Source organism: Neopsephotus bourkii, unplaced genomic scaffold (assembly GCF_033783945.1).
Source record: "Neopsephotus bourkii isolate Nb327-2 ecotype Australia unplaced genomic scaffold, CSIRO-AGI_Nbou_v1 NB_1634, whole genome shotgun sequence".
In the NCBI taxonomy this organism is placed as follows: domain Eukaryota; kingdom Metazoa; phylum Chordata; class Aves; order Psittaciformes; family Psittacidae; genus Neopsephotus; species Neopsephotus bourkii.
Window position 1 is genome coordinate 3,028,729 of NW_026902109.1, and position 18,904 is coordinate 3,047,632.

Below are 18,904 nucleotides of genomic sequence, written 5' to 3' on the forward strand. Positions count from 1 at the left end.
CTGCCTTTGTCCTGGATGGAAATGTGGCCTAGACATATTTCCCAAGAGCAGAAACTGATGGCTCTTGGGGCAGGCCTGACCCCTCTGGTGCTCCCCTCTGCCTCCCTAGCCCCACACATCAAAGGACTGGAGGTTTTGGGGTGGGTTTTCCCACTTCCCCATTTTTTCCCTCCTCTCAGAGGCCAAGGGGTCACGTCGCTTCCATTTCCCCTTGGCACTGTGTTCTCAGCAGTGGCAGTGAGTCAGCCCTGCTGACCTCACACAATGCCGGTGCTGGCTAGGAGTGTCTGGCATGAACCTACACAGCCCCCAGCAAAGCACCAGTGCCACCAGCACAGACGCCGCGGCTCCATTTATTTGCTTTAATTCTGTAATCAGCTGCATCCATGCCCAAGTTTTTGGGGTGCTTTCGCTGCATTTTGGGTCATTCCCAGCCCAGAGCAATGGGAGATGCTCTGCACTTCTGGTGTGCTGGTCCCTTCCCACTCACCAAAGGTACGGGCAATTTTGGCTGCCTATTAGCTCCTTCCCTACTTCGTAGCTCATTAGCCCATGCTTTTAATTGGAGTGGTAGCCAAAGGCAGGGAAGCAGCAGGGGAAGGCAGGTGCCCCATGATCATCCTCTTCCCACATGTAAGGAGTGAAGGGGACCCTGCATACGACCACCGTCATTTTTGGCAGCAAAACAAGAGGGTTTAGCATTACCCAAGGACTAAAATCCCCATTTGCCTTATTGCTGCTGATGTCCCAAATATCTCACTTTTCCCAACACCATGACGGCACCTGGACTCCCGGGGATGAGGCCAGTGCCACAAATAGCCCCATCACCACCTCCCGGGTCCCAAAATATCCCTCTGCCTGCCCCCTGCACTGGGAGATGATAAATGCAGCGTCACTGGAAGCTCCTAGCACTTTCCAGGGAGCTGCCAAACCCCAGGGACCTTGAGATCCCCCCAGATTCCTCACAGAAAAGCCATTTTGCTATAAGTAGAAGCAAAGCTTCACCTGCCATCACTGATGGCTGAGGCTGTGACCATGGGGTGCTTTAGGGGCGTATGGACCCACATGGAAGGTTTTTCTGGGCACCCCCCAGCAAAGAGGCTGTCATTCTGCATTGTGTTTCATTCTCTTGGCATTTTCTACAAAGCCTTGATTATTCCTTATAATAATCATTTAAACAAACATGATGCAGAGTCCCTCACCCACCCCAGAAAGGCTGGCAGGGAGCAGGTGAGACACGGGGCCATCCCCTCTGTGTGCTTAGGGGCTCGATACATAAAACTATGTGTATTTATAGAGCTATATATATAGATTCAAGACACAATGTGTCTCGGAGGTGATGATGGCACAGCCAGAGCCAGGCCACTGGTGTTGCTGCCGTCACCGTGCTGTAAATCTATCACCACATGCCGCTTCCACCCTGTGCTGGTGGTGCCAAAATCTGCTTCTCTCCTGATTTCACAGCAAAACTTAGGATTTGGAGCTTCGTTTGCAGCCCTCTCAGTGGCCCCAGGGCTGTTCTGGTGGGTAGTTTTGTGCTGGGCAGCCCCTCAGGGCACTGCACCGCCTGACCCTAGCACGGGGATGCCCCTCACGTGAGGGAGGGAATGCTCTGGCGTGAGACCCTTTGGAAAACATCCCACCTCCCTTTGCACAATGTGGGTTTGTAAAGGCACGTTTCCAGCTGTATCCACCAGGCATTCCTTGTTGCCCTGGCTGCTCCGAGGCAGTATTTACATAGGTGAGCAACCTCATCTCCCAGCACTCCGGCTGTGGGTTGTCCTTCTCAAAAGCAACTTTTTTGGTGGAAATTTTCATCAAAAAGTTACTGTTTGTCCACAGGAGAGTGGGGAAAAAAAGATAATAAACTCAAGCCAAACAACAAAAGCAACCAAACAAAAACCAACAGAAGCCTGAGCCAGAACAAGCTCACATTTGAATGGAAATGGTTTTTCAGGCTGGCTTTATCCCCCACACCTTCTGAGGCTCTTCATTTGCCGAGCAGCTTAATTGCCCTTTAGTGAAAGCCTTTTCTCTGAGTGACTCTAATTGCAGGCTTGGGTAATTGGCCTCATTTCTGCAGTGTGTTTGGAGCTGGGGAGCACTCCCCCGGCAGGTGTGACCCTCCCACCTCCCTCCCTCCCTCACCACTGCAGCCAATGCTCCTGGCTTTCTGCCCACCCCCCCCCAGCTCCCATGGAGAGCAGCAGCCCCTCGCTGGGGAGCCCAGGCACCGCTCCCCAGGCACAGGCATGCACCTGGCTGGCTCAGGGGTCTGACTCAGCACCCCTGACTCACAGCCCCATGCCCTGCAATTAGGAGCTGTCACAGTGGGATTCCCCCCACCCCATTCCCAAAGCCTTCAGCTCCCACCTGCCAGAAAAGAGCTTCCCAAGGATGCCAGGGGGGATTTCACACCATCAGACAAGCGGTTGCATCATCCCTCTCTGAACCAGAGTGACAACGGAGACAGCAGGTTATCAATTAAGACAAATTTTATTAGAAAAGTAAAAAAACCACCGACACGATTGCATAGGAAGTCTTGCACTTGAACATCAAGTGTAGGAGTGTAAACTGTAACCAATGAAGCACCCACAGCGTGTCACGGTGAGGGGTCCTGCCCTCCATCCCTGTGTCACCTCTCCCACCATTCACTCTCCCCTCTCACGATCCAAAACCCAACGCGATTTCAGACCCTCCTCCTGCAACACGGGGAGCCCGCACAGAGCTGCCCAGATGCCAGCAGTGGGGTTTTGCCTTTGATCCGAACTTACAGCTCAGCTGTCACTCACTCCCACACAGCCCCTCCCCCAGAAACCCCATTGATTACAATCCTTGTTACAAAAACCCCATGATTAATCAGCCAACGGGAGGAGGCTGCCTGCCCCCAGCAGCCCGGCTGCCACATCCGGGAGCGCAGTCACCGCAATCACCCCACAATCATCGACAGTGTGAAGCAACCTCCGCCCGTGTCCTGGCCCGCTCTGCTGCTAGGGATGCCCCGGCACAGGCAGGCGCTCCGCGGGGCCCCCCGCCTGCCCCAACTACTTCCACCTACAGCCCTACTCCAGCCTAACCTAAACTACAGCAGCTGCCAGGAGCCGCCACGCTCTAACCAGCTCTTCCAAAGCACTTGGGTAAGTCCCTTCTGTGGCACAGCCCATCAGCACTCCTCTATGAGCAGCTGCTCGGAGCTGTACAGCTTCTTCTTGATGACCCTGAAGCCCGTGCTCAGCTTCAGCGGCGTGAAAGCCGGTCCCGAGGTGAAGAGTCCCTGGATCTTGGGCCACAGGCGGGAGTCCAGCCGGAGCACCAGGGTGAGCTGGAAGGTGGGCACCACGGCCGGGTCCACGGTGATGTGCCCCACGTCGTGGCAGGCCTTGCCGTGCTCCACACACAGATCAAGGAGGGCCCCACGAAGCCCACACGGCTCACTGCAGGCCAAGCGCAGCAGCTCCGTCCTCACCTGCGCCAGCAGCTGGGCCGGCATGAGGAGCCGGGAGCAGCGCTTGGCGCCCAGCGGGGCTCTGCCCAGCGTGCTCTGGACCAGGTCCATCAGGTTGGCACACAGCAGCTCATCTTCAGGGTCATGCAGCAGGTCCAGATCCGGCAGGGAGACACCATCAACGTATTCAGCATCTGCAGAGAACGGGAGGCAAATCAGCACCGGGACCGCTGCCTGCGGACAGGCTAGGGTCTCACGGTTACGGAGGCACACTGAGCCGGGGGTTGGGGCTGTAACTGCGGCACAGCACCTTTAACTCAACCTCACACCCCGCAGGACCCCAAGGGCGACTCCCACCCCGCTCACCTCCCTCCGACCCGGAGGCGCTGCCTAGCGACTCGCAGTCCGAGGTCTCCAGGCGGCCGGGCTCGCCTCCCGCCAGCCGGTGCCACATCCCGGGCATCGCGCACCGCCGCCCGCTCTGCCCTGCACCCGCTGCGCCGCCGCCTCATATAGACCCGGCACGGCGGGGCCCGCCCCCCGTCCGCGCCCGCCAATGGGAGCGCGGGGCACGTCCGCGGCGTCTCTCCTGCCCGGTGACAGCGGGAGGCCCCGCCCCTCCCCCTGCAAACGGCGTCGGGGGTTGCGTCAGGAGCGCCGGGCAGCGCCGGTGCAGCCCGCCCCGCGCCCGCCGGCTGCCCCGGCCGCCCCGCCCCGCCCCAGCCCCAGCCCCGGCCTGCCTGGCCTGGCCTGGTCTTGGGCTTCACCAAACGCACCCCGGGGCCGGACCCCTTCGCAGGCCTCGCTGCTTGGCCTCAGACAGGTTGTGGTGGGGACAGCAGTGGGAAGGGGGACACACGCCGTGGACACAGGTTCCCCGTGTTGTGACGCACGCCCCGGCTCGTACAGAAGCAGGCAGCAGGTGATGGGTTGTGAGGGGTTTGTATATGCTGGCTGGGACGTGCCCGCTGATCACCATTGTCTTCCAGGCAGTGTTAGCGTGACGAGCCCTGGCAGGGCCTCGTCCTGCTGTGCACGGCAGAGACAGCCCAGCCACGGGCCATGGCAGCCTCAGTTCACTGCTGCCCTGCTTCTGGTTACAAACCAAACTGAGAGCCAGAGGCTCTGCAGGTGATGGGGGTGCCAGTGTCCCATTTGTCAGCGTTGTGGTGGCTCCTGAGGAAAATAACGCCTGCTGGAGTGAAACGTGTTAAAAAGTGGAGAGCCCGGCACAGGGATTTTGTTAAGTGCCAGGCTGGGGTAACCCCATCTGCCTTTCCCAGTGGTTCCATAGAATGGGGGAGGACACTGTCCTGCTCAGAGCCCTCTGCTGTGGAGGTGGAACCCCACAGGTCTGTGCATGCTGGACCCTGCGTACGTGACCTTTCCAAAGGCAGACCCTGAGGAGCGCAGGAGCCGAGGGCCCATTCTTTGGTGATAAAGGGCTTTGTTTGTCCTCCTGCCGCGCTGCCCGTGGCTTTATCAGAGGAGCTGAGCACACTCTGAAGTCACTCCGGGAGCTATCTTGGGTACTGGCCTTCCTGAGCAGAGAGTGATAACAGCCCAGCAGTGACAACCATGGAGAGCAAATGTGGGTCAGGAGGGAGGGGGACAGGCTCTCCATGTCAGCAGCATGCTTGCTGAGTGACCTCTGTGCTGGGTGACAGGTGTGAGGGTCCGGACACCCCACCAGCAGCTGTAGTGGTGGGAGTCAAAGCAGAAGCAGGGCTTGGATCTGTCGCTGCTTTGGGAGCGGAGGCCCAAGCCAGGGGAGCGCGTAGCATCCCAGGGAGGTGTGGGCCAGAGGGGCTGTATGGAGAGCTGGGAACAAGCCCTGGCTTGCTCCCATGGCATGCAAGGCCACTGCTCTGCTTTTGGGACAAAGCATGAACCAATCCCAACTGTTAAAAATACACATCGATACTTGTGTACTTGCGGCGCAGTGCAGCAAAGTATGCACACACACACTCGGGAATGGCTGGATGGTGCTTGGGATCCTGTTTTTAACAAAGTCTAGCTCGTGGCTTTTTTCTCCCCACAGCCACCAAGTGATTGGTGCAAGTGTTCCCTGGGTGAGGCTGAAAATAGATGAGGAACTGCTGGCTTTGGGGTCAAAACGGGGAAAACGGCAAATAAATGAAAAGGAGGTACAGGGCCACAGGGAAGGTGCCCTGCTATAAATAACCTTGAATTCTGAAGCCCAGCATAAATATTTTTCTTTGCCATAACACTGCCTGGCAGGCAGGGAAGCAGGCAGCCTCTGCTGTGATGGCAGCCTTTAAAGTGAGATGCAAGTTCTGATCTCTGAAATCAAACAATCCTAACACAATGCTGCACGCTCCTGCTTCTGCTGGGAGGGGAGGGGATGCGGAGCTTGCAGCTCCTTTTCCTTCGCAAAAGAGGCTGCAACCGCGGCTGAGGAGAGCCTCTAGAAACGGTCTGGTGCTAGAAAGCAAAGTTTTAACTACAGTGTTTGCAATCCCTGTGCTTCCCCTCCCCAGGAACTGCTGCTGGCATCAACCCAGCATGATTTCTGTAGCCAAGCAGTGTATCCCTCCCCCTGACCCGCAGTCCTTTCTGCGGAGAGCAGAGGGGGCTCGGGATGATGGGTGAAGCTTTCTGGACAGACTGTTCCCGGCTTGCTGTGCCTTGTGGGACACACACATACCACACCCCCCAAATGAGATTTGCTCCATCACTCCCATTTCCTGCCTGGCCGGCTTTGCAAAGGGTTAAGCCGGAGCTGTCAGGGTGGCTGGCACTGGGGAGGGTCCTGGCTAGGCCCCTGCCCGGGATGTGCTGAGCTCAGCAGTTCTGCAGGGCTGCAGGGGGAGGGGCCGGAGGAGAAGGAGGAGGAGGAGGAAGGGAGGGGAGGGGATGTACCGGTTGGGGGGCCTCAGTGAGTGCCTCTGTGCACGTTGGGTGCAAACCGTGTCCCACATATGCGGGGGGGCACATTCCTAGCAGGGGTGGCTGCCACTGCTCATGGTGTGGTCCCTGTCTTCACACTGGGTTTCAGCAGCTCCACTGCCCCAAAAGCTGTTTTTAGGTAGTTTTACACATTGTTCTGGCACACAGTTGCCAGCTGGGGTTGGCACAGAGGCTGGTGTGATCCTCTGTGTCCAAGTGGCGAATGTAACAAAGGAAGGGTCTGAGCTGGAAGGAAGCCACAGTTTTTGGGCTGTCGCCTAAGTGCCTGCAGAGTGTGGGTGCCTTTTGCACTCTCTCTGGCCCTGTCTGCACTCACCAGGTCCCCAGTGGTGGCAGGGGGTGACAGGCACAAAAGGGGTGACCCCATGCATCCTTCACCACCGTGCTGAGCCTGGGGCCAGCTCTCAGAGGCAAGCTGAAGGCTGCAGCTGCGTGGGACGCTGCAGCAGGTCCCGGCGTGCTGCTGGCTGGGCAGGTCTCCACCACAGCCGAACCTTTCAGGCTTCTCTACCCCCAGGACAAGCAGCTGCAGGCAGGCTGCCTGCCCGCGACCTGGGGGAGTCGGGCGGAGAAACAAGGAACATGCACACAAGCAGGACCGTGGATGGGTTTTGGCAGCCGAGAGGCCAAGTGCTGGGTTGGCATCGTGCCATTTGCATGGTGGGGGCTGTGAAATTCATCTCCGGAGTTCATTCATTTGCCTGCCCCAGGTAAAAGCCATGAGCTGGTGCCTGGGGGCCTGCCCCTCAGTCCTGCATCCTGGCTGTGGGCAGAGGCCCTCCTGAGCCGGGTGGTTTGGCCGAGCCACAGGGCGAGCGTGTGCTTTGGTGCCACGGCCGGCACTGGGGTTGCGGCCAGCAGCGAGGAGCCGGGGGTGGGGGGGAGGCACGAGTGTGGCTTGCGCACAGTACATAACGTTCTGCTGCAAGCACCCACAGGAAAACTAACTAGCAGCCCTGAACGGGGCTCTTTGTTCAGCTTTTTTTCCTTTCCCTCCCCTCCCCACATCAACTTTTGCTCACAGCTGATGGGCTCCCTGCCCCCTGCTGCTCCCCTCCCAGCTGCAGCCTCCAAATAGCCCCAGCGTGGATCACCCGGCCCTTGATGGTGCTGCAGAGACCCCCGAGGTGAGGAGCAACAGGGCTTCAAAAAAAACCCTGGGGAGGAATAGTTACCACCGGCTCTGCTCCACAGACCTGTAAAACACAAACAGGGCAGCTGGGGAATTTCCAGCTGCCAGGGAAAACCTGTGTTTGGAGGAGGGGGAGGGCAAAGCTTTTTTAGTTTAACGTACAGCAATCCCTCCAGTTTTTGCTGCCTTACATAAAGTGTTTACTGAGCCAGGGGAGGGAACAGCCAACAACATGTTTTTGCATTTGTAGTACTGTACAGGCTGAACTTTTCACTTCCTCTCAATGGCTCTCACACATGTGTCTATTTTGGTGCTGGGCAAGCGTACAAACAAGCCGTGTACTGCATGGAGCCGGGACGTTCCCTGCTCCTGCTCTGTTCAGCCATGAGCCTAGCACACCACTAAGAAACAGCTGGAAAACACGGAATGCGTGGAGGACAAGAGGGGGACCTGCCTCAGGGAAATCTCAGCCCCCCCCATTTTAGAACCTTGTGCACGCACTGGGCTTGCAGGGAGATGTGGGCAATGCTTGAGCACTGCATCCTGCCAGCAGAGCCACAGGCACCAATCCCTCAGTCTCCCTGGAGGGCTGGCAGAGTGGAAAAGTTTCAGGTGGAGCAGTAAAAAGGAAAAGCTCTTTCTGTATCTGATTACGCCGGCTGCAGCACGTAGGGGCAGCGACGGGGGGGCGACTCAAGGCCAGTACGAGGGGCGAGGGGCGCTGCTGTGCCGGCAGAGAGCTGAAGGCGCACAGCTCTGTTCCCAAACCCCACCGGGCTGTCTTGATACAGGGGGTATTTCTGACTAGTTTGGCCAACATAAGTTTGGTGTCTGGAGTAAGGATTAAAAACAGATGATTTAAAAGAAAACGGTTGATGACTGAAACGCTCCCTTCTTTTCAAAATAGCCACTCGGGGATGGAAGTTTATACCAAATGCCATCATGTTTAAAGCAGTACTGATGGAGGACCAGCTTACTTTGCAGGAGGCCCTGCAGAGCAGGGGCTGGCGGCCCGCCAGCACCGGGAAGAGGTTTTCCGGGCTGGGACATATCTCAGCTGAGCTGTAGCCACACGTGAGAACATCCAGACACCCTTTCAGAAACCGTATGGTGCCTTTCCATGGGGTACAGGGCTGGAACCAGGGCTTTGTCTGCAGATCGAGGCTTGCTTTTGGGTGACGTGGCTCTGGATCACAAAAAGCTGACTCTGATACCAGGGCTAATTTAGAGACAAATACAGAACATGCCTGCATACTTCCCCCGTTTAGTTTTAGCTAACAGAAATTGCTGGCCATATAACTATGATGGGGATGGATTCAGATTAATCTGTTTCAATCCAGATGTGGCTGGACTAAAATAGTAAGTAAAAATAAAATCCTCTTGTAAATAAGAAGTTGAAAATGGAAGAATTGGGCATCTGGAGCAATAAGTGGTCTAATTGCTTAAGTAGAGTGCTAAGCCTGTCTGCTTGCTGGCTAGAAAAAACGTGGTGTTGAGGCTGTAATCAGTGGAAAAATGAACATGTTTAAATGATTCTGCCAGAAAATGGAAATCCAGTTCCCTTCAAGAACAGCAGTGAAGTACAAATGAAAACAAGATGATTAAAACGGATGGATTTAAATAAGGGGTTTCTGCTGGCAGAGCTAAACAAGGATTAAAATCTGATTTAAATCAATCCACTTTTGAGCACAAAGTAAGCGTGGTTTGGTTCCTCTCAGAGGGTTTATTTTAAATTGAACTTAAGCTGACCATTGTAACAGCCAAGCTGCTTCTGAGCTTCATTAAACCTCCCATTACCTATGGAACAGCTGACTGTTTCTTTCATCAGACCCCCCCTGCACAAGCTTTGAAAAGATGAATGGTTTCAAAGACACAATTCTTTTATTATCACAGAGCAATCTAATATGTAACAAAGATAAAAAAAGAGTTTCAGGGTATTAAAGATACAGTTTCTGCATTAGAGAGCAGTGTCCTACCAGCACTTGTTGTGCAGACACAAGGGAAACAGCAAGAGAGAGAAAACAGCTCCAGTGATACACGAGGTGGCTCTGCAGAAAAGCATCACCACTTGCCCCCTCTTAACCGACCTGGGACAGTTCCTGTCCTGTTCATCCCCCAAAACAATGGCTAGGGGTGAAGAGTGCTTTTGGCAGGATGGCCTACCTGTGTTCTACAGAGGCCTGGCTCGAGCAACAAGGACACGCGCTTCGCATCTCACTGATCACCCGGTCCTTCGGCCACGCACAGAGAAAGGCCAGGCCAAGTTTCTGGGTTGCTTTCCCCACCACCACACACTGTAAATCTTCCCTTCTCCATGAGCAATAAGGTGATTCTCCAAGTTCTGTGAAACTGATCCTACCTTCTAAGTTACAGAAACTGAGCCCCGCCAGCCCGTAACATCGCGGAGGACTTGGAGAATCCCGTCATTTCCATTTACTGGCAGCTTTAGGGGGGATCCCTACTCTCAACTTAAAAAAAACACAACAAAAACCCAGTCCTGCCAATGCAGCTGTCAGCGTCTTAATAAATGGGGGGGTGTTTTGAAGCCAGGCCAGAGAATGTTTTACTTCTCCTCCCTGACAGCAGCAATCACACACACTCAGCCTGAGGAGGGAGTGAATCCCAGGAGCTGCTCTATTGGCTTGTACCTCCACTCATCTGCCTCCAGCTCTTCCACCAAACCGGCTAGTTTTTCCATCCGTGCGACTTGTTGATCTGCAAGAAGTTCAAAGGTAACTGTGGTTTGCAGTGACAGTGCAATCAAACCTTTCCATTAGATGCAAATTCCCAGCTGCCAGTGGGGAGCAGAGCAGAATAAAACCCACCGAGCCAATCTGAATACAAACCCACTCTACACAACACCCTGTGCAAACGGTGAGACCTCAGGAGAAAGCAGGGACAGGCTTTTCTGCCTTGTCTGGTGCTCACTGTGCATTTACCCATCCCTGCCCGTGCCATCTAAATTCAAGTCCTAACAGGGAAACATGAGGCCGATTAGCATATGGGGGTGAGAACAGGATGAAGCTCATTTCTTTAGCATAAATATTTATAGTGCAAAAGAACAGAGAAGGTCAGAGAGAGCTTGGTCAGCCCACGGTAGAGCTGGGTGCAGCCCAAGGAACTCCTCATTTTAATGAAGGTCCTTTGAGGAGGGCCTGGATGACTCCAGCAGAAAGGCTCTGCAATCAAAGCATGCTAATGACACAAAGGCTGCCTCCCTGGGGATCCCCAAGACATCTTCTTCCTCTTAGCTTTATTTTAAACCAGTTGTGTGTTGGGTATGCAGGCTCAATTTTCAGTCAAATTGCCTGCCATGGTAGGGAGATGAGAACAGCCCCTTCTTCTCTTGGTTCTGCTCGAAGTTTAACAGCACAGCAGCCTCTTGGAAGAATGGCCCAGCACAGCTCACTTGATAGCAAGAGGCGTAACATGAAATGAGCATGATTTATGCTGACTGCAGCAGTGGGTGCTTTTAAGTGGGACTGTTCTCACTCCACCTCCTGCAGCTGAGTGCTTCTGGGAACTGTCAAACAAACAAGCCAAAAAATGATGACCTTAATCTTTTTTTAAGCCTTTCCCCTTTCTTATGGGGAGGGGACTGGTGCTCCACAAATGAATTTCAAAGGCTGGTGATTATCAGGGTGCCAGTCTGTGCAGCAGCCCCTGGTAGTTACAGCTGCAGTAGCACCAGGGCTGTGGAAACAATAGCTTTGAAGCTTGGCTTTGCTTTATGGTTCAGAAATGCAGGAGCACAGACTTGCAGGCTGCTGCACATGCCCAAACCTCCTCCTGACAACCCTTGCTGGTGGAAGGACAGGAAACCTCGCTGGTCTGAGACAACACAAGAAAGTACCCATTCTAGCTGAAAAGAGGTGGGGACCAGAAAGGATGTGACCCTTTAGCAGCAGACACAAGCCAGTGCTGAGCTCTGCCCAGTAACTTGAGAATGAAAGTTGCTGTGCAGTCAAGCCCATCATTCAGTTATAGGCAGCTAGGCAAAAGCCCCAGGAAGGAAGCAGTTCAAACAAGACGTAAGGCTCTTCCTTGGGGAGGCAGGGAGTGGAGTCAGCCCCATCACGCCACACCAGGCATCTGCGTGTCCATCTCCTGAGCACCTTTGGAAACCTGGCTTGACCCTACTGGTGTCACAAGGTCTCAGGCTCGGCAGAGAACCAAACGTGGAATCAAGTGTCTGTGTGCCTGGGGCCATAGAGACAGTCAGTGCTGGGCCAAGATCAGAGTGTGGGCGTTTCCTGCCCATAACCTCCCCTGCTGGCCTCACCTCTCGCGAAGGCAGTTCGGCACACAAAGATGGAAAAACAAGCTTCGAAAGGCACAGCCTGTTCCCACCCAGGCTGTGTGGGTTCTCCTTGCTTTGCATAGGGCTTGCAAAAGGACTTGATGATGGCCTGACTTCGCCTTAATTTGCCAACTTAAAAGGCTATTCTGCTTTTTTGTGGTCAGCACCTGAGAAGATGTCAGCCTTTTCTCTGTGTTCCCCTGCCATCTTTCCTGGTCAACATGCAGTTAAAATAGACGGCGCTTCAGTGCTTACCATGTTTCACTTGCTTTAATGTAGATGCAACCTGATAGCTGAAAACAGATTCACAGAGGAATCTTTCGGAGCCATCTGTAAACAGAAAAAGGGAGGTGGTTTAATCTGAGAGTTTTAAGGCTGAGCAGCCTTAACTGAGTGCCACCAACCTTCTATTTTTATGTCTGAGCTGTGGGTTTCCCTACTTGCCTTGTTCCAACACTTTGTCCTGCACTGAGCACGCATTGCTCTGGTTTCAAGCCCTTGTGACCCTGTGCTAAAATCTTGTGCACCATTTTGGCCGGCTCCCAGTGTGGCTGGGGAATGTGCCACCTGGGAGACACCCCAGCTGATACTCTGTCAAGCAATTTTAGCCCATTTTAAACAGAAGGTAAGCTAAGGAGAAGCCAGCTAATACTATGGCAGTCTCTGATTCCCTCGTGGCTCAGATGCTTCTGTCCTTGTAATGCTATCTGATTTCCCCCAGACTTAGACCACAACCCTGTATAAAGGATTTCAAATAATGTGTATCTCTTGCCATCTAAATCAGTAATTGATCACACAGCTGTCCCAGAAATAAAGCAATCTGGAATACATAGCGAATTGTGTGCCAAGTACTGATATAGTTTACACTCCTCCCTTCTAAAAAACATCCTAAAATATCTGAGGGTTTATGTAAAAACAAGCAAGGTAGTTAAAGTAACAGTAAAAGTCAGTCAGTGAGGATTTTGAACAAGAAACGGATATGCAGCTACCCTCTAGTACCCACCAGATGAAAGAATGGGTGTATCACCTTTTATCTCAGACATTAAGAACCCAACCTAAAGCTTCTTGTGACAGGGAGAGTGTTTAGTTGCTGGTACCAGCCAGAGCAGACAAACTGCTGTTACTGGTAAAGAGGTCAACCCAAAGCAAAATCTCTAAAAAGCTCCATGCCACAAAAATGAGGGGAGAAGCAATTTAAAACACTAAGGGCAGAAACAGATCTCTGGACCTGAAAAATCTGAATCCCAGGTAGGAGGGATGAGCTGGGGTTTTGTTGTGCTCAGAGCATCGTCTCGCAAGCTGTTGAAATGATGTGTTGGTGCTGCCCTGTGCTATTTCCAGATACACACTTCCCTCTCTTCTGACTCCCCAGCCTGGCTGTCCTGCTGAGTGGCTCTCTAGCTGCCTGTCTATTTGGTAATGTGAAGTGTTTCATTATTTTGTTTTGAGGGCTCGTTAAGTTCTGTGAGCAAGCCTTCAGTCATAATTACTTCAATAGACAGGCATACGGCCTCTAATGTGTAATAAAAACAGTCCTTAAATGATGTAGCGATCGGTTCCCAGCTGCCCTGGACTGCCGTGTCACTTCTGAGGTGCAGGGCCACCCAAGCCCCAATCCCAGCCACCCCATGAACCTCAGGCTCATACAGTCAAGTGTGCAGCATAGTAACACAGGAAGTTCAAGGGGAGCTGGCAGACAGACAGACCCTGGTTTAACCCTGTCATCTGGAGGACCTGCCCTTCCTCCCTCACCCAGAGCAGGGGCAGGGACATGCAGCTGCATGTGTGTGGGTCCTCCTTCAGGCAGCCCTGTTGAAGAGGGTGGCAGGCTCAGGCACCCAAACGCCAGATGCAGTGCTGGATCAGAGCCCTCAGCCCTCTCCAGGCAGCTCTGCAGAAATACTCCAACAAAATTGAGCCTGAATGGGGAATGTGCTCAGCTTGAAGGATTAAAGGAGATGTCTAGTTCTGATTTATCCTGTTGCAGACCTCTGTGGCAAGGTTTTATACAGGTCGAGGGCAAAAGCAAGCCCTATGTTTCCTGGCCAGAAGGGATACAAGCTGCCTTCTGTACTAGTCCAGTCAAATCCAACATGAGAACGCATTTCGCCAAGAAAAATACTCCTACCTCAGCTATCTTTATAGTAATTCCTGCCCAACATCAAAGGATTAGCTAACAATGAGCAATTAACACTGTCATGTTCCTTTTCAGGTAGATTGCTTCCTCGTCTGAAGTGTCATGAAGCTAAAAAACAGGCGACTGCCAGAAAAATCACTTCCTCATGAGCAACTGGTGGGAGAGCCAGGGCTGCTCAGGACCTACCCGAGCCCTGGTGCTTCCTTCCTCCCTCCCTTCAGCTTTTGCCAGCTGAAGTCTGAAAAGGCAGCAGGGTGCCAAGTTCAGCAACTCCTTTACAGGGTTGCCTGCACATCAGGAGCAGCAAGGAAGGAAAAATGCAGGAGCAATCACCTTCCAGCATCTCTCCGGCTCCCTTGGGGTAAGTGAAGAGGGCTTTTCGGGGCGGTGTCAGGTCTGAAACGCTGAACCCTGATCCTGTTACAGAGCTGCCGCTGACCCCGCCAGCTGAGGAGGATGAGGAAGAGGCTGCCATTTCACCCCGTCCCAGCCTGGAAGAACAAAAAGGGAGCAAAGCCAAGTTAGGAAGGGCGTCTCGGAGTTTCCCAGGGCACAAAGCCAGAAATCGTGCACGTATCTGACGGCAGATGAAGGCAGTGAGGTCCAGGAAGAGGCAGGAAGCACAGCTCTGGGCTGCCACCCCCCTCTGTGGCTCAGCAGCCTCAAAGCTCTGGTGGTTTCAGGCTGCCCTGCATGCCTTAGAGAGGCCGCCCGCGCCTGCTGCATGCACACAGTGCATGCACCCACTGCAGGGACAGCTGCAGTTAGCTGTCACACCACGCGGTGGCACCCAGAAACTGAAGGTAACCCAGGCTCTGACCCCCGCAGCAAGGGGACCTGGGAACTCAGCAGGGCGATCAGAGCATGCATAAAAATAACCCGGTACAGGTCGCTGGCCTGAATTCACTGGCCTTCAGCTGCCTCGTGCTCTTCCTGCTCCCCAGAGGCCATTAAAAGACTTATTTTATTTTCCTTTTTTGCCCTGTTTCCAGGAGCACAAACAGAAAAAGTGCTGCTTCCTCATAAAGCCTGGAAGCTGGTGGAACTGCCAGTTCCAGTGCTGCATCCTGCACGAAGCCACGCTACGCCTCATTCACAGCAACTGCTCTCTGAAATCACTCCAGATGTGCTTTTGCTTTAGGAATACTGCATCTGACCTAAACTGGCAATGGCTGAGCACCTGCCTGCCTGTACAGCATAAGCCTGGTCGCTTCTCACATACCCTTTTCCTAGCCTTGCTTTTAAAAGGAATTGGCTGTAGAGCTTGCCATGATGAGGTACTTCAAACTCGTCACATACCTCTCCAACAGTAAAAAAGCTGTCACTTGGCACTTGTAAGAAACAGCACTTGCTACTCTGCCAAACCACTTACAAGCACTTCCTAATTATCCTGCCCATTTAATACATTTCTGTTATCCTCCTTACTTAATACACTTCTCCAGACTCTTTAGGCTATGCAGATGGTGCCTTTGGAAAGCACTTAAGGATTTAGTGGACAAAATGTCATAACTAGGGATTGTGTGTTCATTCACATAGCTCAAGCTTGTGATACAAACCAGCACAGCAGCTGGCAGGAGGCTGGGGGCTTAGAGATTGTGAAGAACAACGCCTGAATAAAAGAAGCCTTTAATATGGTTACGGTATGTCCAGAAACACCTTCCTCAGCAACCCTGAGCAAGCCCTGCTTCCGCCCGTGAGGGAAGCAAGGTTATGATTTGTGCTGAAATGATACTTGCAAACACGGCGGAGTCCTCGTACAGGTTCAGGATTTCATATTAAATACGCTGAGGCAAATGCAGAGGAGGAGGACGGCAGGACATATCGACAACAGCACCTTCGCCATCAACGCCACAGCCTCAGGCCCGGCCACCTTGGACGGGGACAGCGCCCGCGGGCTAAGCGGCGAGGGGAGGAACTGCCGGTAATGCGCATGCGCAGCGGCAAATCCTACCCACACGGCCGCCGAGCGACGCAGCTGCCTCTGTAGCTGCCATAACGCATGCGCCTCCCGCCCCAGGCTCCGCCCCCCCACCCTCTGCCACCATGGCCCCTCCCCGGCTTCCGTAGCGAGCGGCTTCTCGGTGAGTGCGGCCTCCGCCGCCAGCTTCTTTCCCCGCTCCGGCTAAGCTGAGGGCCCTTCTCCTCCCGGGACGCCCCCCGCCTGCTCCCGGGGTGCGCCGGTCCCTCCGAACCTCACCTGGGCGCCCGGACGGCTTGGCGCAGGCGGCGCGCGTGATCGCGCTCGCGGTGCATGCTGGGGCGGGCGGGCGCGCTCCGCGCGCGGCCCCTGCCTACTTCCGTCGGGAATGGGGGAGGTGGGTGGTGCTAGCGGTAACCGTTGGCAACGGCCGCCGTTACCCGCGGCGGCTGAGGCGGGGGCTGGCGGTGCTGCCCCATGCGCCTCCCTCCCGGTCTCCGGCCAGGGGCACCCCATCCTCAGCGCCTCGCAGCGTTCCTCTGCCTGCCTGGGAGTGGGGCCGCCAGGCAGGGCCGGGCCAGAGGGGTGTGGCCGCTCCTGAGCTCTCGCGTCGGGGAATTCTGACACCGGCGCTGCCGTTAAAAACAACACAAAGCCCAAAAGCTGAGTGAAACCAAAACACTAACAACCGTAACTTCTTTTCTTGCCTTATTCTGTCTTCCTCTGTGCAGAGTTCACATAGAATGATAGAATCAACTCGGTTGGAAAAAACATTCAAGCTCATCAAGTCCAACCATTACCTCAGCACTGCCAAGTCCACCACTAAGCTATGTCACCTAGGGCCTCATCCACACGGTTTTTGAACACTTCCAGGGGCGGTGATTCCATCACTGCCCTGGACAGCCTGTTCCAATGGCTGATTAACCCCTCTGAAGAAATTGTTCCTAATATCCAATGTAAACATTCCCTGGCGCAGATTGAGGTTGTTGCCTCTGCACTTCTTTCACTGACCTACAGGAATGCCTTTTTATTTAAATGTAACATCAGGTGATGAAGGCAAATTTTTTGGTGGAGACTGTTTTCTGAGTAACAAAATTTCTGGTTTAAGAGCAAGGCCAACTGAGATAGGCAGTGTTAACAGTTTCAGTGAACACAGGCATTTATGTACTGAGAGTGTGAAGTCTGGTGATGACTGGCAGTGCTTTGCTTTTGCACCATTCAGTGGTCTCCACCACAAGAAGTTTAACTCTGCCCCGTGTTTCTGATGTTGTTTGGAATAATGCAGGGCAGGGTAAGACTTCTATGCCTATGCCTCAAACTTACTGCAGTGCTCTGCACTGGAGGCAGGAGGTGTAACCACTTACAGCAGCGCTGTAAGCTTCTCTCTGTGCTTTGTGTCCCTTCCCCAGCTGCCTCCAGAGCACATCCAAGGGAACTGGCTTTGCTTTTGAAAAGCTCCTTGGGCTTTTGAGAGAGAAACAAATGGAGGATGTCAGGTGTTTTGAGAGAGGTCAGTGTTGTATGGGAATCTTTGCAAGAGGCTGGGGTCTCTTTGCTTTGCAGCTATGGAAAATTACGAGGCAGAATGGTTCACAATCCTGAGCGGTGCTGAAAAGGCACATTGAGGCCACAGAGAGTTTTAACTAAAACACATTACTTAAATTTCCCATTTTTACTTGATTGTGCTTCGTGAGCTGACAAAGAGTATGCTTGTAAATTCTCTGAACAAGTAAGGCAAGGTTTGAAAAGGCATTGCCTTTCTGAAGTCTCTTATACGTATGCATAGAAGGAGGTATTGCTCTTCTGGAGGTACAGACCTCGCTCTTTACTGCTGAGCCCCTCAGAGCTCCCCTGATGCCTCTTGCAAATTATGCTTGAGGAAACAGTGACATTTACCTTTTGTTGGCATATGTTAGCAAAGCTGTCTTTGTTCCTGCATTAGGAGGACGAGCAGGATGGACGTTCTGCGGCCCACCCTGATAAGGATCGAGGGGCGGGTGTACAGGAAGAATGTCATTCAAGAGCAGGCCTACCAGCATGAAGAGGAGGATGATTTCTGTGCAGGTAAAGAGTGAGGCTTGAAGGGTGACTGTGGTGCTGTCAGGACATGTTACAGGTGAAAGCATCGACACTGGGCATCTAGGGAGCTCTTGGTGTCATCTCTCATGTCTTTATGTGCTACAAGGACCTGATGAAGCAAAGTGTTTGAGAGGGAGAAAAATACTTTGTGTTGGTCCCTGATAATCCTGTTGACCAAAATGGACGTAATCCCAGTTACTTAATGTGGATTGGGTGACTGTGCTGCTGACTGTCAGGTTGCTTGCTGACTGTGAAAGATTTCTGGTAAAAGAGGAAAACAGATTGGCTGTGTGGATCTTCCATGCCGAGGGTATGAGAACTGATTTCCAAAACACTATACCTGTACCCTTGAACCAAAACTATCCTCACCTTCTATTTGTATTCTTCTGTGACTTTAAATTCCTGCTCAGGTCTCTGAATGGGCTGGCAGCTTCCACCCTGCCAGCAGAGACCATTTTCGCTGGGTATTTGCACAACTTCCACCTGAGAGAAAACCTGGGCTGTAACTATCACTTTCCTACACCTCCCAGTGTGGTGGATTTAGAAGCAGTCATTATGTTTTCTGGAGCTGGTAGTAAGGTGAAATAAAAAGCAGTTAGCCTCAATAGAGAGGAGTCCATTTCTTCCTTTAGTTAACCTTGGGAAAAGAAGCCTGTGAGACTACTGTCCTACATAAAGCTGCCAAACTTCACAAAGGTTGTACAAGGTCTGTTGGTTTTTTTCTGTTAGGCCCTGGTGACTGTGCAGATGAGCCCTGTGATGCCTTTGTGGTGGAAGAGACTGAGAAAGGCTTCCAGTGCAGAGTGGAGGTTCCCAGCCTGTTATACAAGTGAGCCTGTGTGTTCCTGGTTTATTTGAGTTTCCGCCAGCTGAGGAAGTGCTTGAGTGCAGAATATTATTTTTTTTTGAGGTTGGGGTAAGCACCGGATCTCTGAAGTGTATTACGTTATGTGGATGTGGAT

The 18,904-nt window shown here is 53.2% G+C and overlaps 3 protein-coding genes across 8 annotated transcripts in view; 1 reads left to right on the top strand and 2 right to left on the bottom strand.

Moving 5' to 3' along the window:
- Positions 1-2,477: 2,477 nt before the first annotated feature.
- DDIT4 (DNA damage inducible transcript 4) lies at positions 2,478-3,949 on the bottom strand. Its single transcript, XM_061373873.1, has 2 exons — positions 3,812-3,949; positions 2,478-3,639 (listed from the first exon to the last, which is right to left on the bottom strand). The coding sequence occupies exons 1-2, from the start codon at positions 3,906-3,908 to the stop codon at positions 3,164-3,166; spliced, it is 573 nt and encodes a 190-aa protein (XP_061229857.1). The 5' UTR covers positions 3,909-3,949; the 3' UTR covers positions 2,478-3,163.
- Positions 3,950-9,370: 5,421 nt separating this feature from the next.
- Positions 9,371-16,285, bottom strand: ANAPC16 (anaphase promoting complex subunit 16). The gene is made up of 4 exons (XM_061373880.1): positions 16,143-16,285; positions 14,279-14,436; positions 12,064-12,138; positions 9,371-10,223 (listed from the first exon to the last, which is right to left on the bottom strand). The coding sequence occupies exons 1-4, from the start codon at positions 16,196-16,198 to the stop codon at positions 10,108-10,110; spliced, it is 405 nt and encodes a 134-aa protein (XP_061229864.1). The 5' UTR covers positions 16,199-16,285; the 3' UTR covers positions 9,371-10,107.
- ASCC1 (activating signal cointegrator 1 complex subunit 1) overlaps positions 13,947-18,904 on the top strand; it is a 41,976-nt gene continuing 37,018 nt past the window's right edge. For 3 of the 6 annotated variants that reach the window (XR_009728522.1, XM_061373874.1, XM_061373875.1), the window contains exons 1-2: positions 17,806-17,927; positions 18,672-18,771. Coding sequence is in view for 5 of the 6 variants with exons in the window: in XM_061373874.1 (XP_061229858.1) it covers positions 17,819-17,927; positions 18,672-18,771 (209 nt within the window). In the remaining variant the exon portion in view is untranslated. Of the gene's footprint in view, positions 14,307-15,961; positions 16,027-16,975; positions 17,155-17,805; positions 17,928-18,671; positions 18,772-18,904 lie in introns of those variants that run through there. The other 3 variants (XM_061373877.1, XM_061373878.1, XM_061373879.1) reach the window with 3 other exon arrangements.

What these genes read in the sequence shown, in the direction of transcription:
- DDIT4 (XM_061373873.1), bottom strand. Translation starts at nt 3,908, where the DNA reads ATGCCCGGGATGTGGCACCGGCTGGCGGGAGGCGAGCCCGGCCGCCTG. An exon ending in CGCCTCCGGGTCGGAGGGAG is followed by an intron (nt 3,640 to 3,811) that starts GTGAGCGGGGTG and finishes CGTTCTCTGCAG; the next exon opens with ATGCTGAATACGTTGATGGT.
- ANAPC16 (XM_061373880.1), bottom strand. Translation starts at nt 16,198, where the DNA reads ATGCACCGCGAGCGCGATCACGCGCGCCGCCTGCGCCAAGCCGTCCGG. An exon ending in CAAGCCGTCCGGGCGCCCAG is followed by an intron (nt 14,437 to 16,142) that starts GTGAGGTTCGGA and finishes TTGTTCTTCCAG; the next exon opens with GCTGGGACGGGGTGAAATGG. An exon ending in ATTAAAGCAAGTGAAACATG is followed by an intron (nt 10,224 to 12,063) that starts GTAAGCACTGAA and finishes AACTTCTTGCAG; the next exon opens with ATCAACAAGTCGCACGGATG.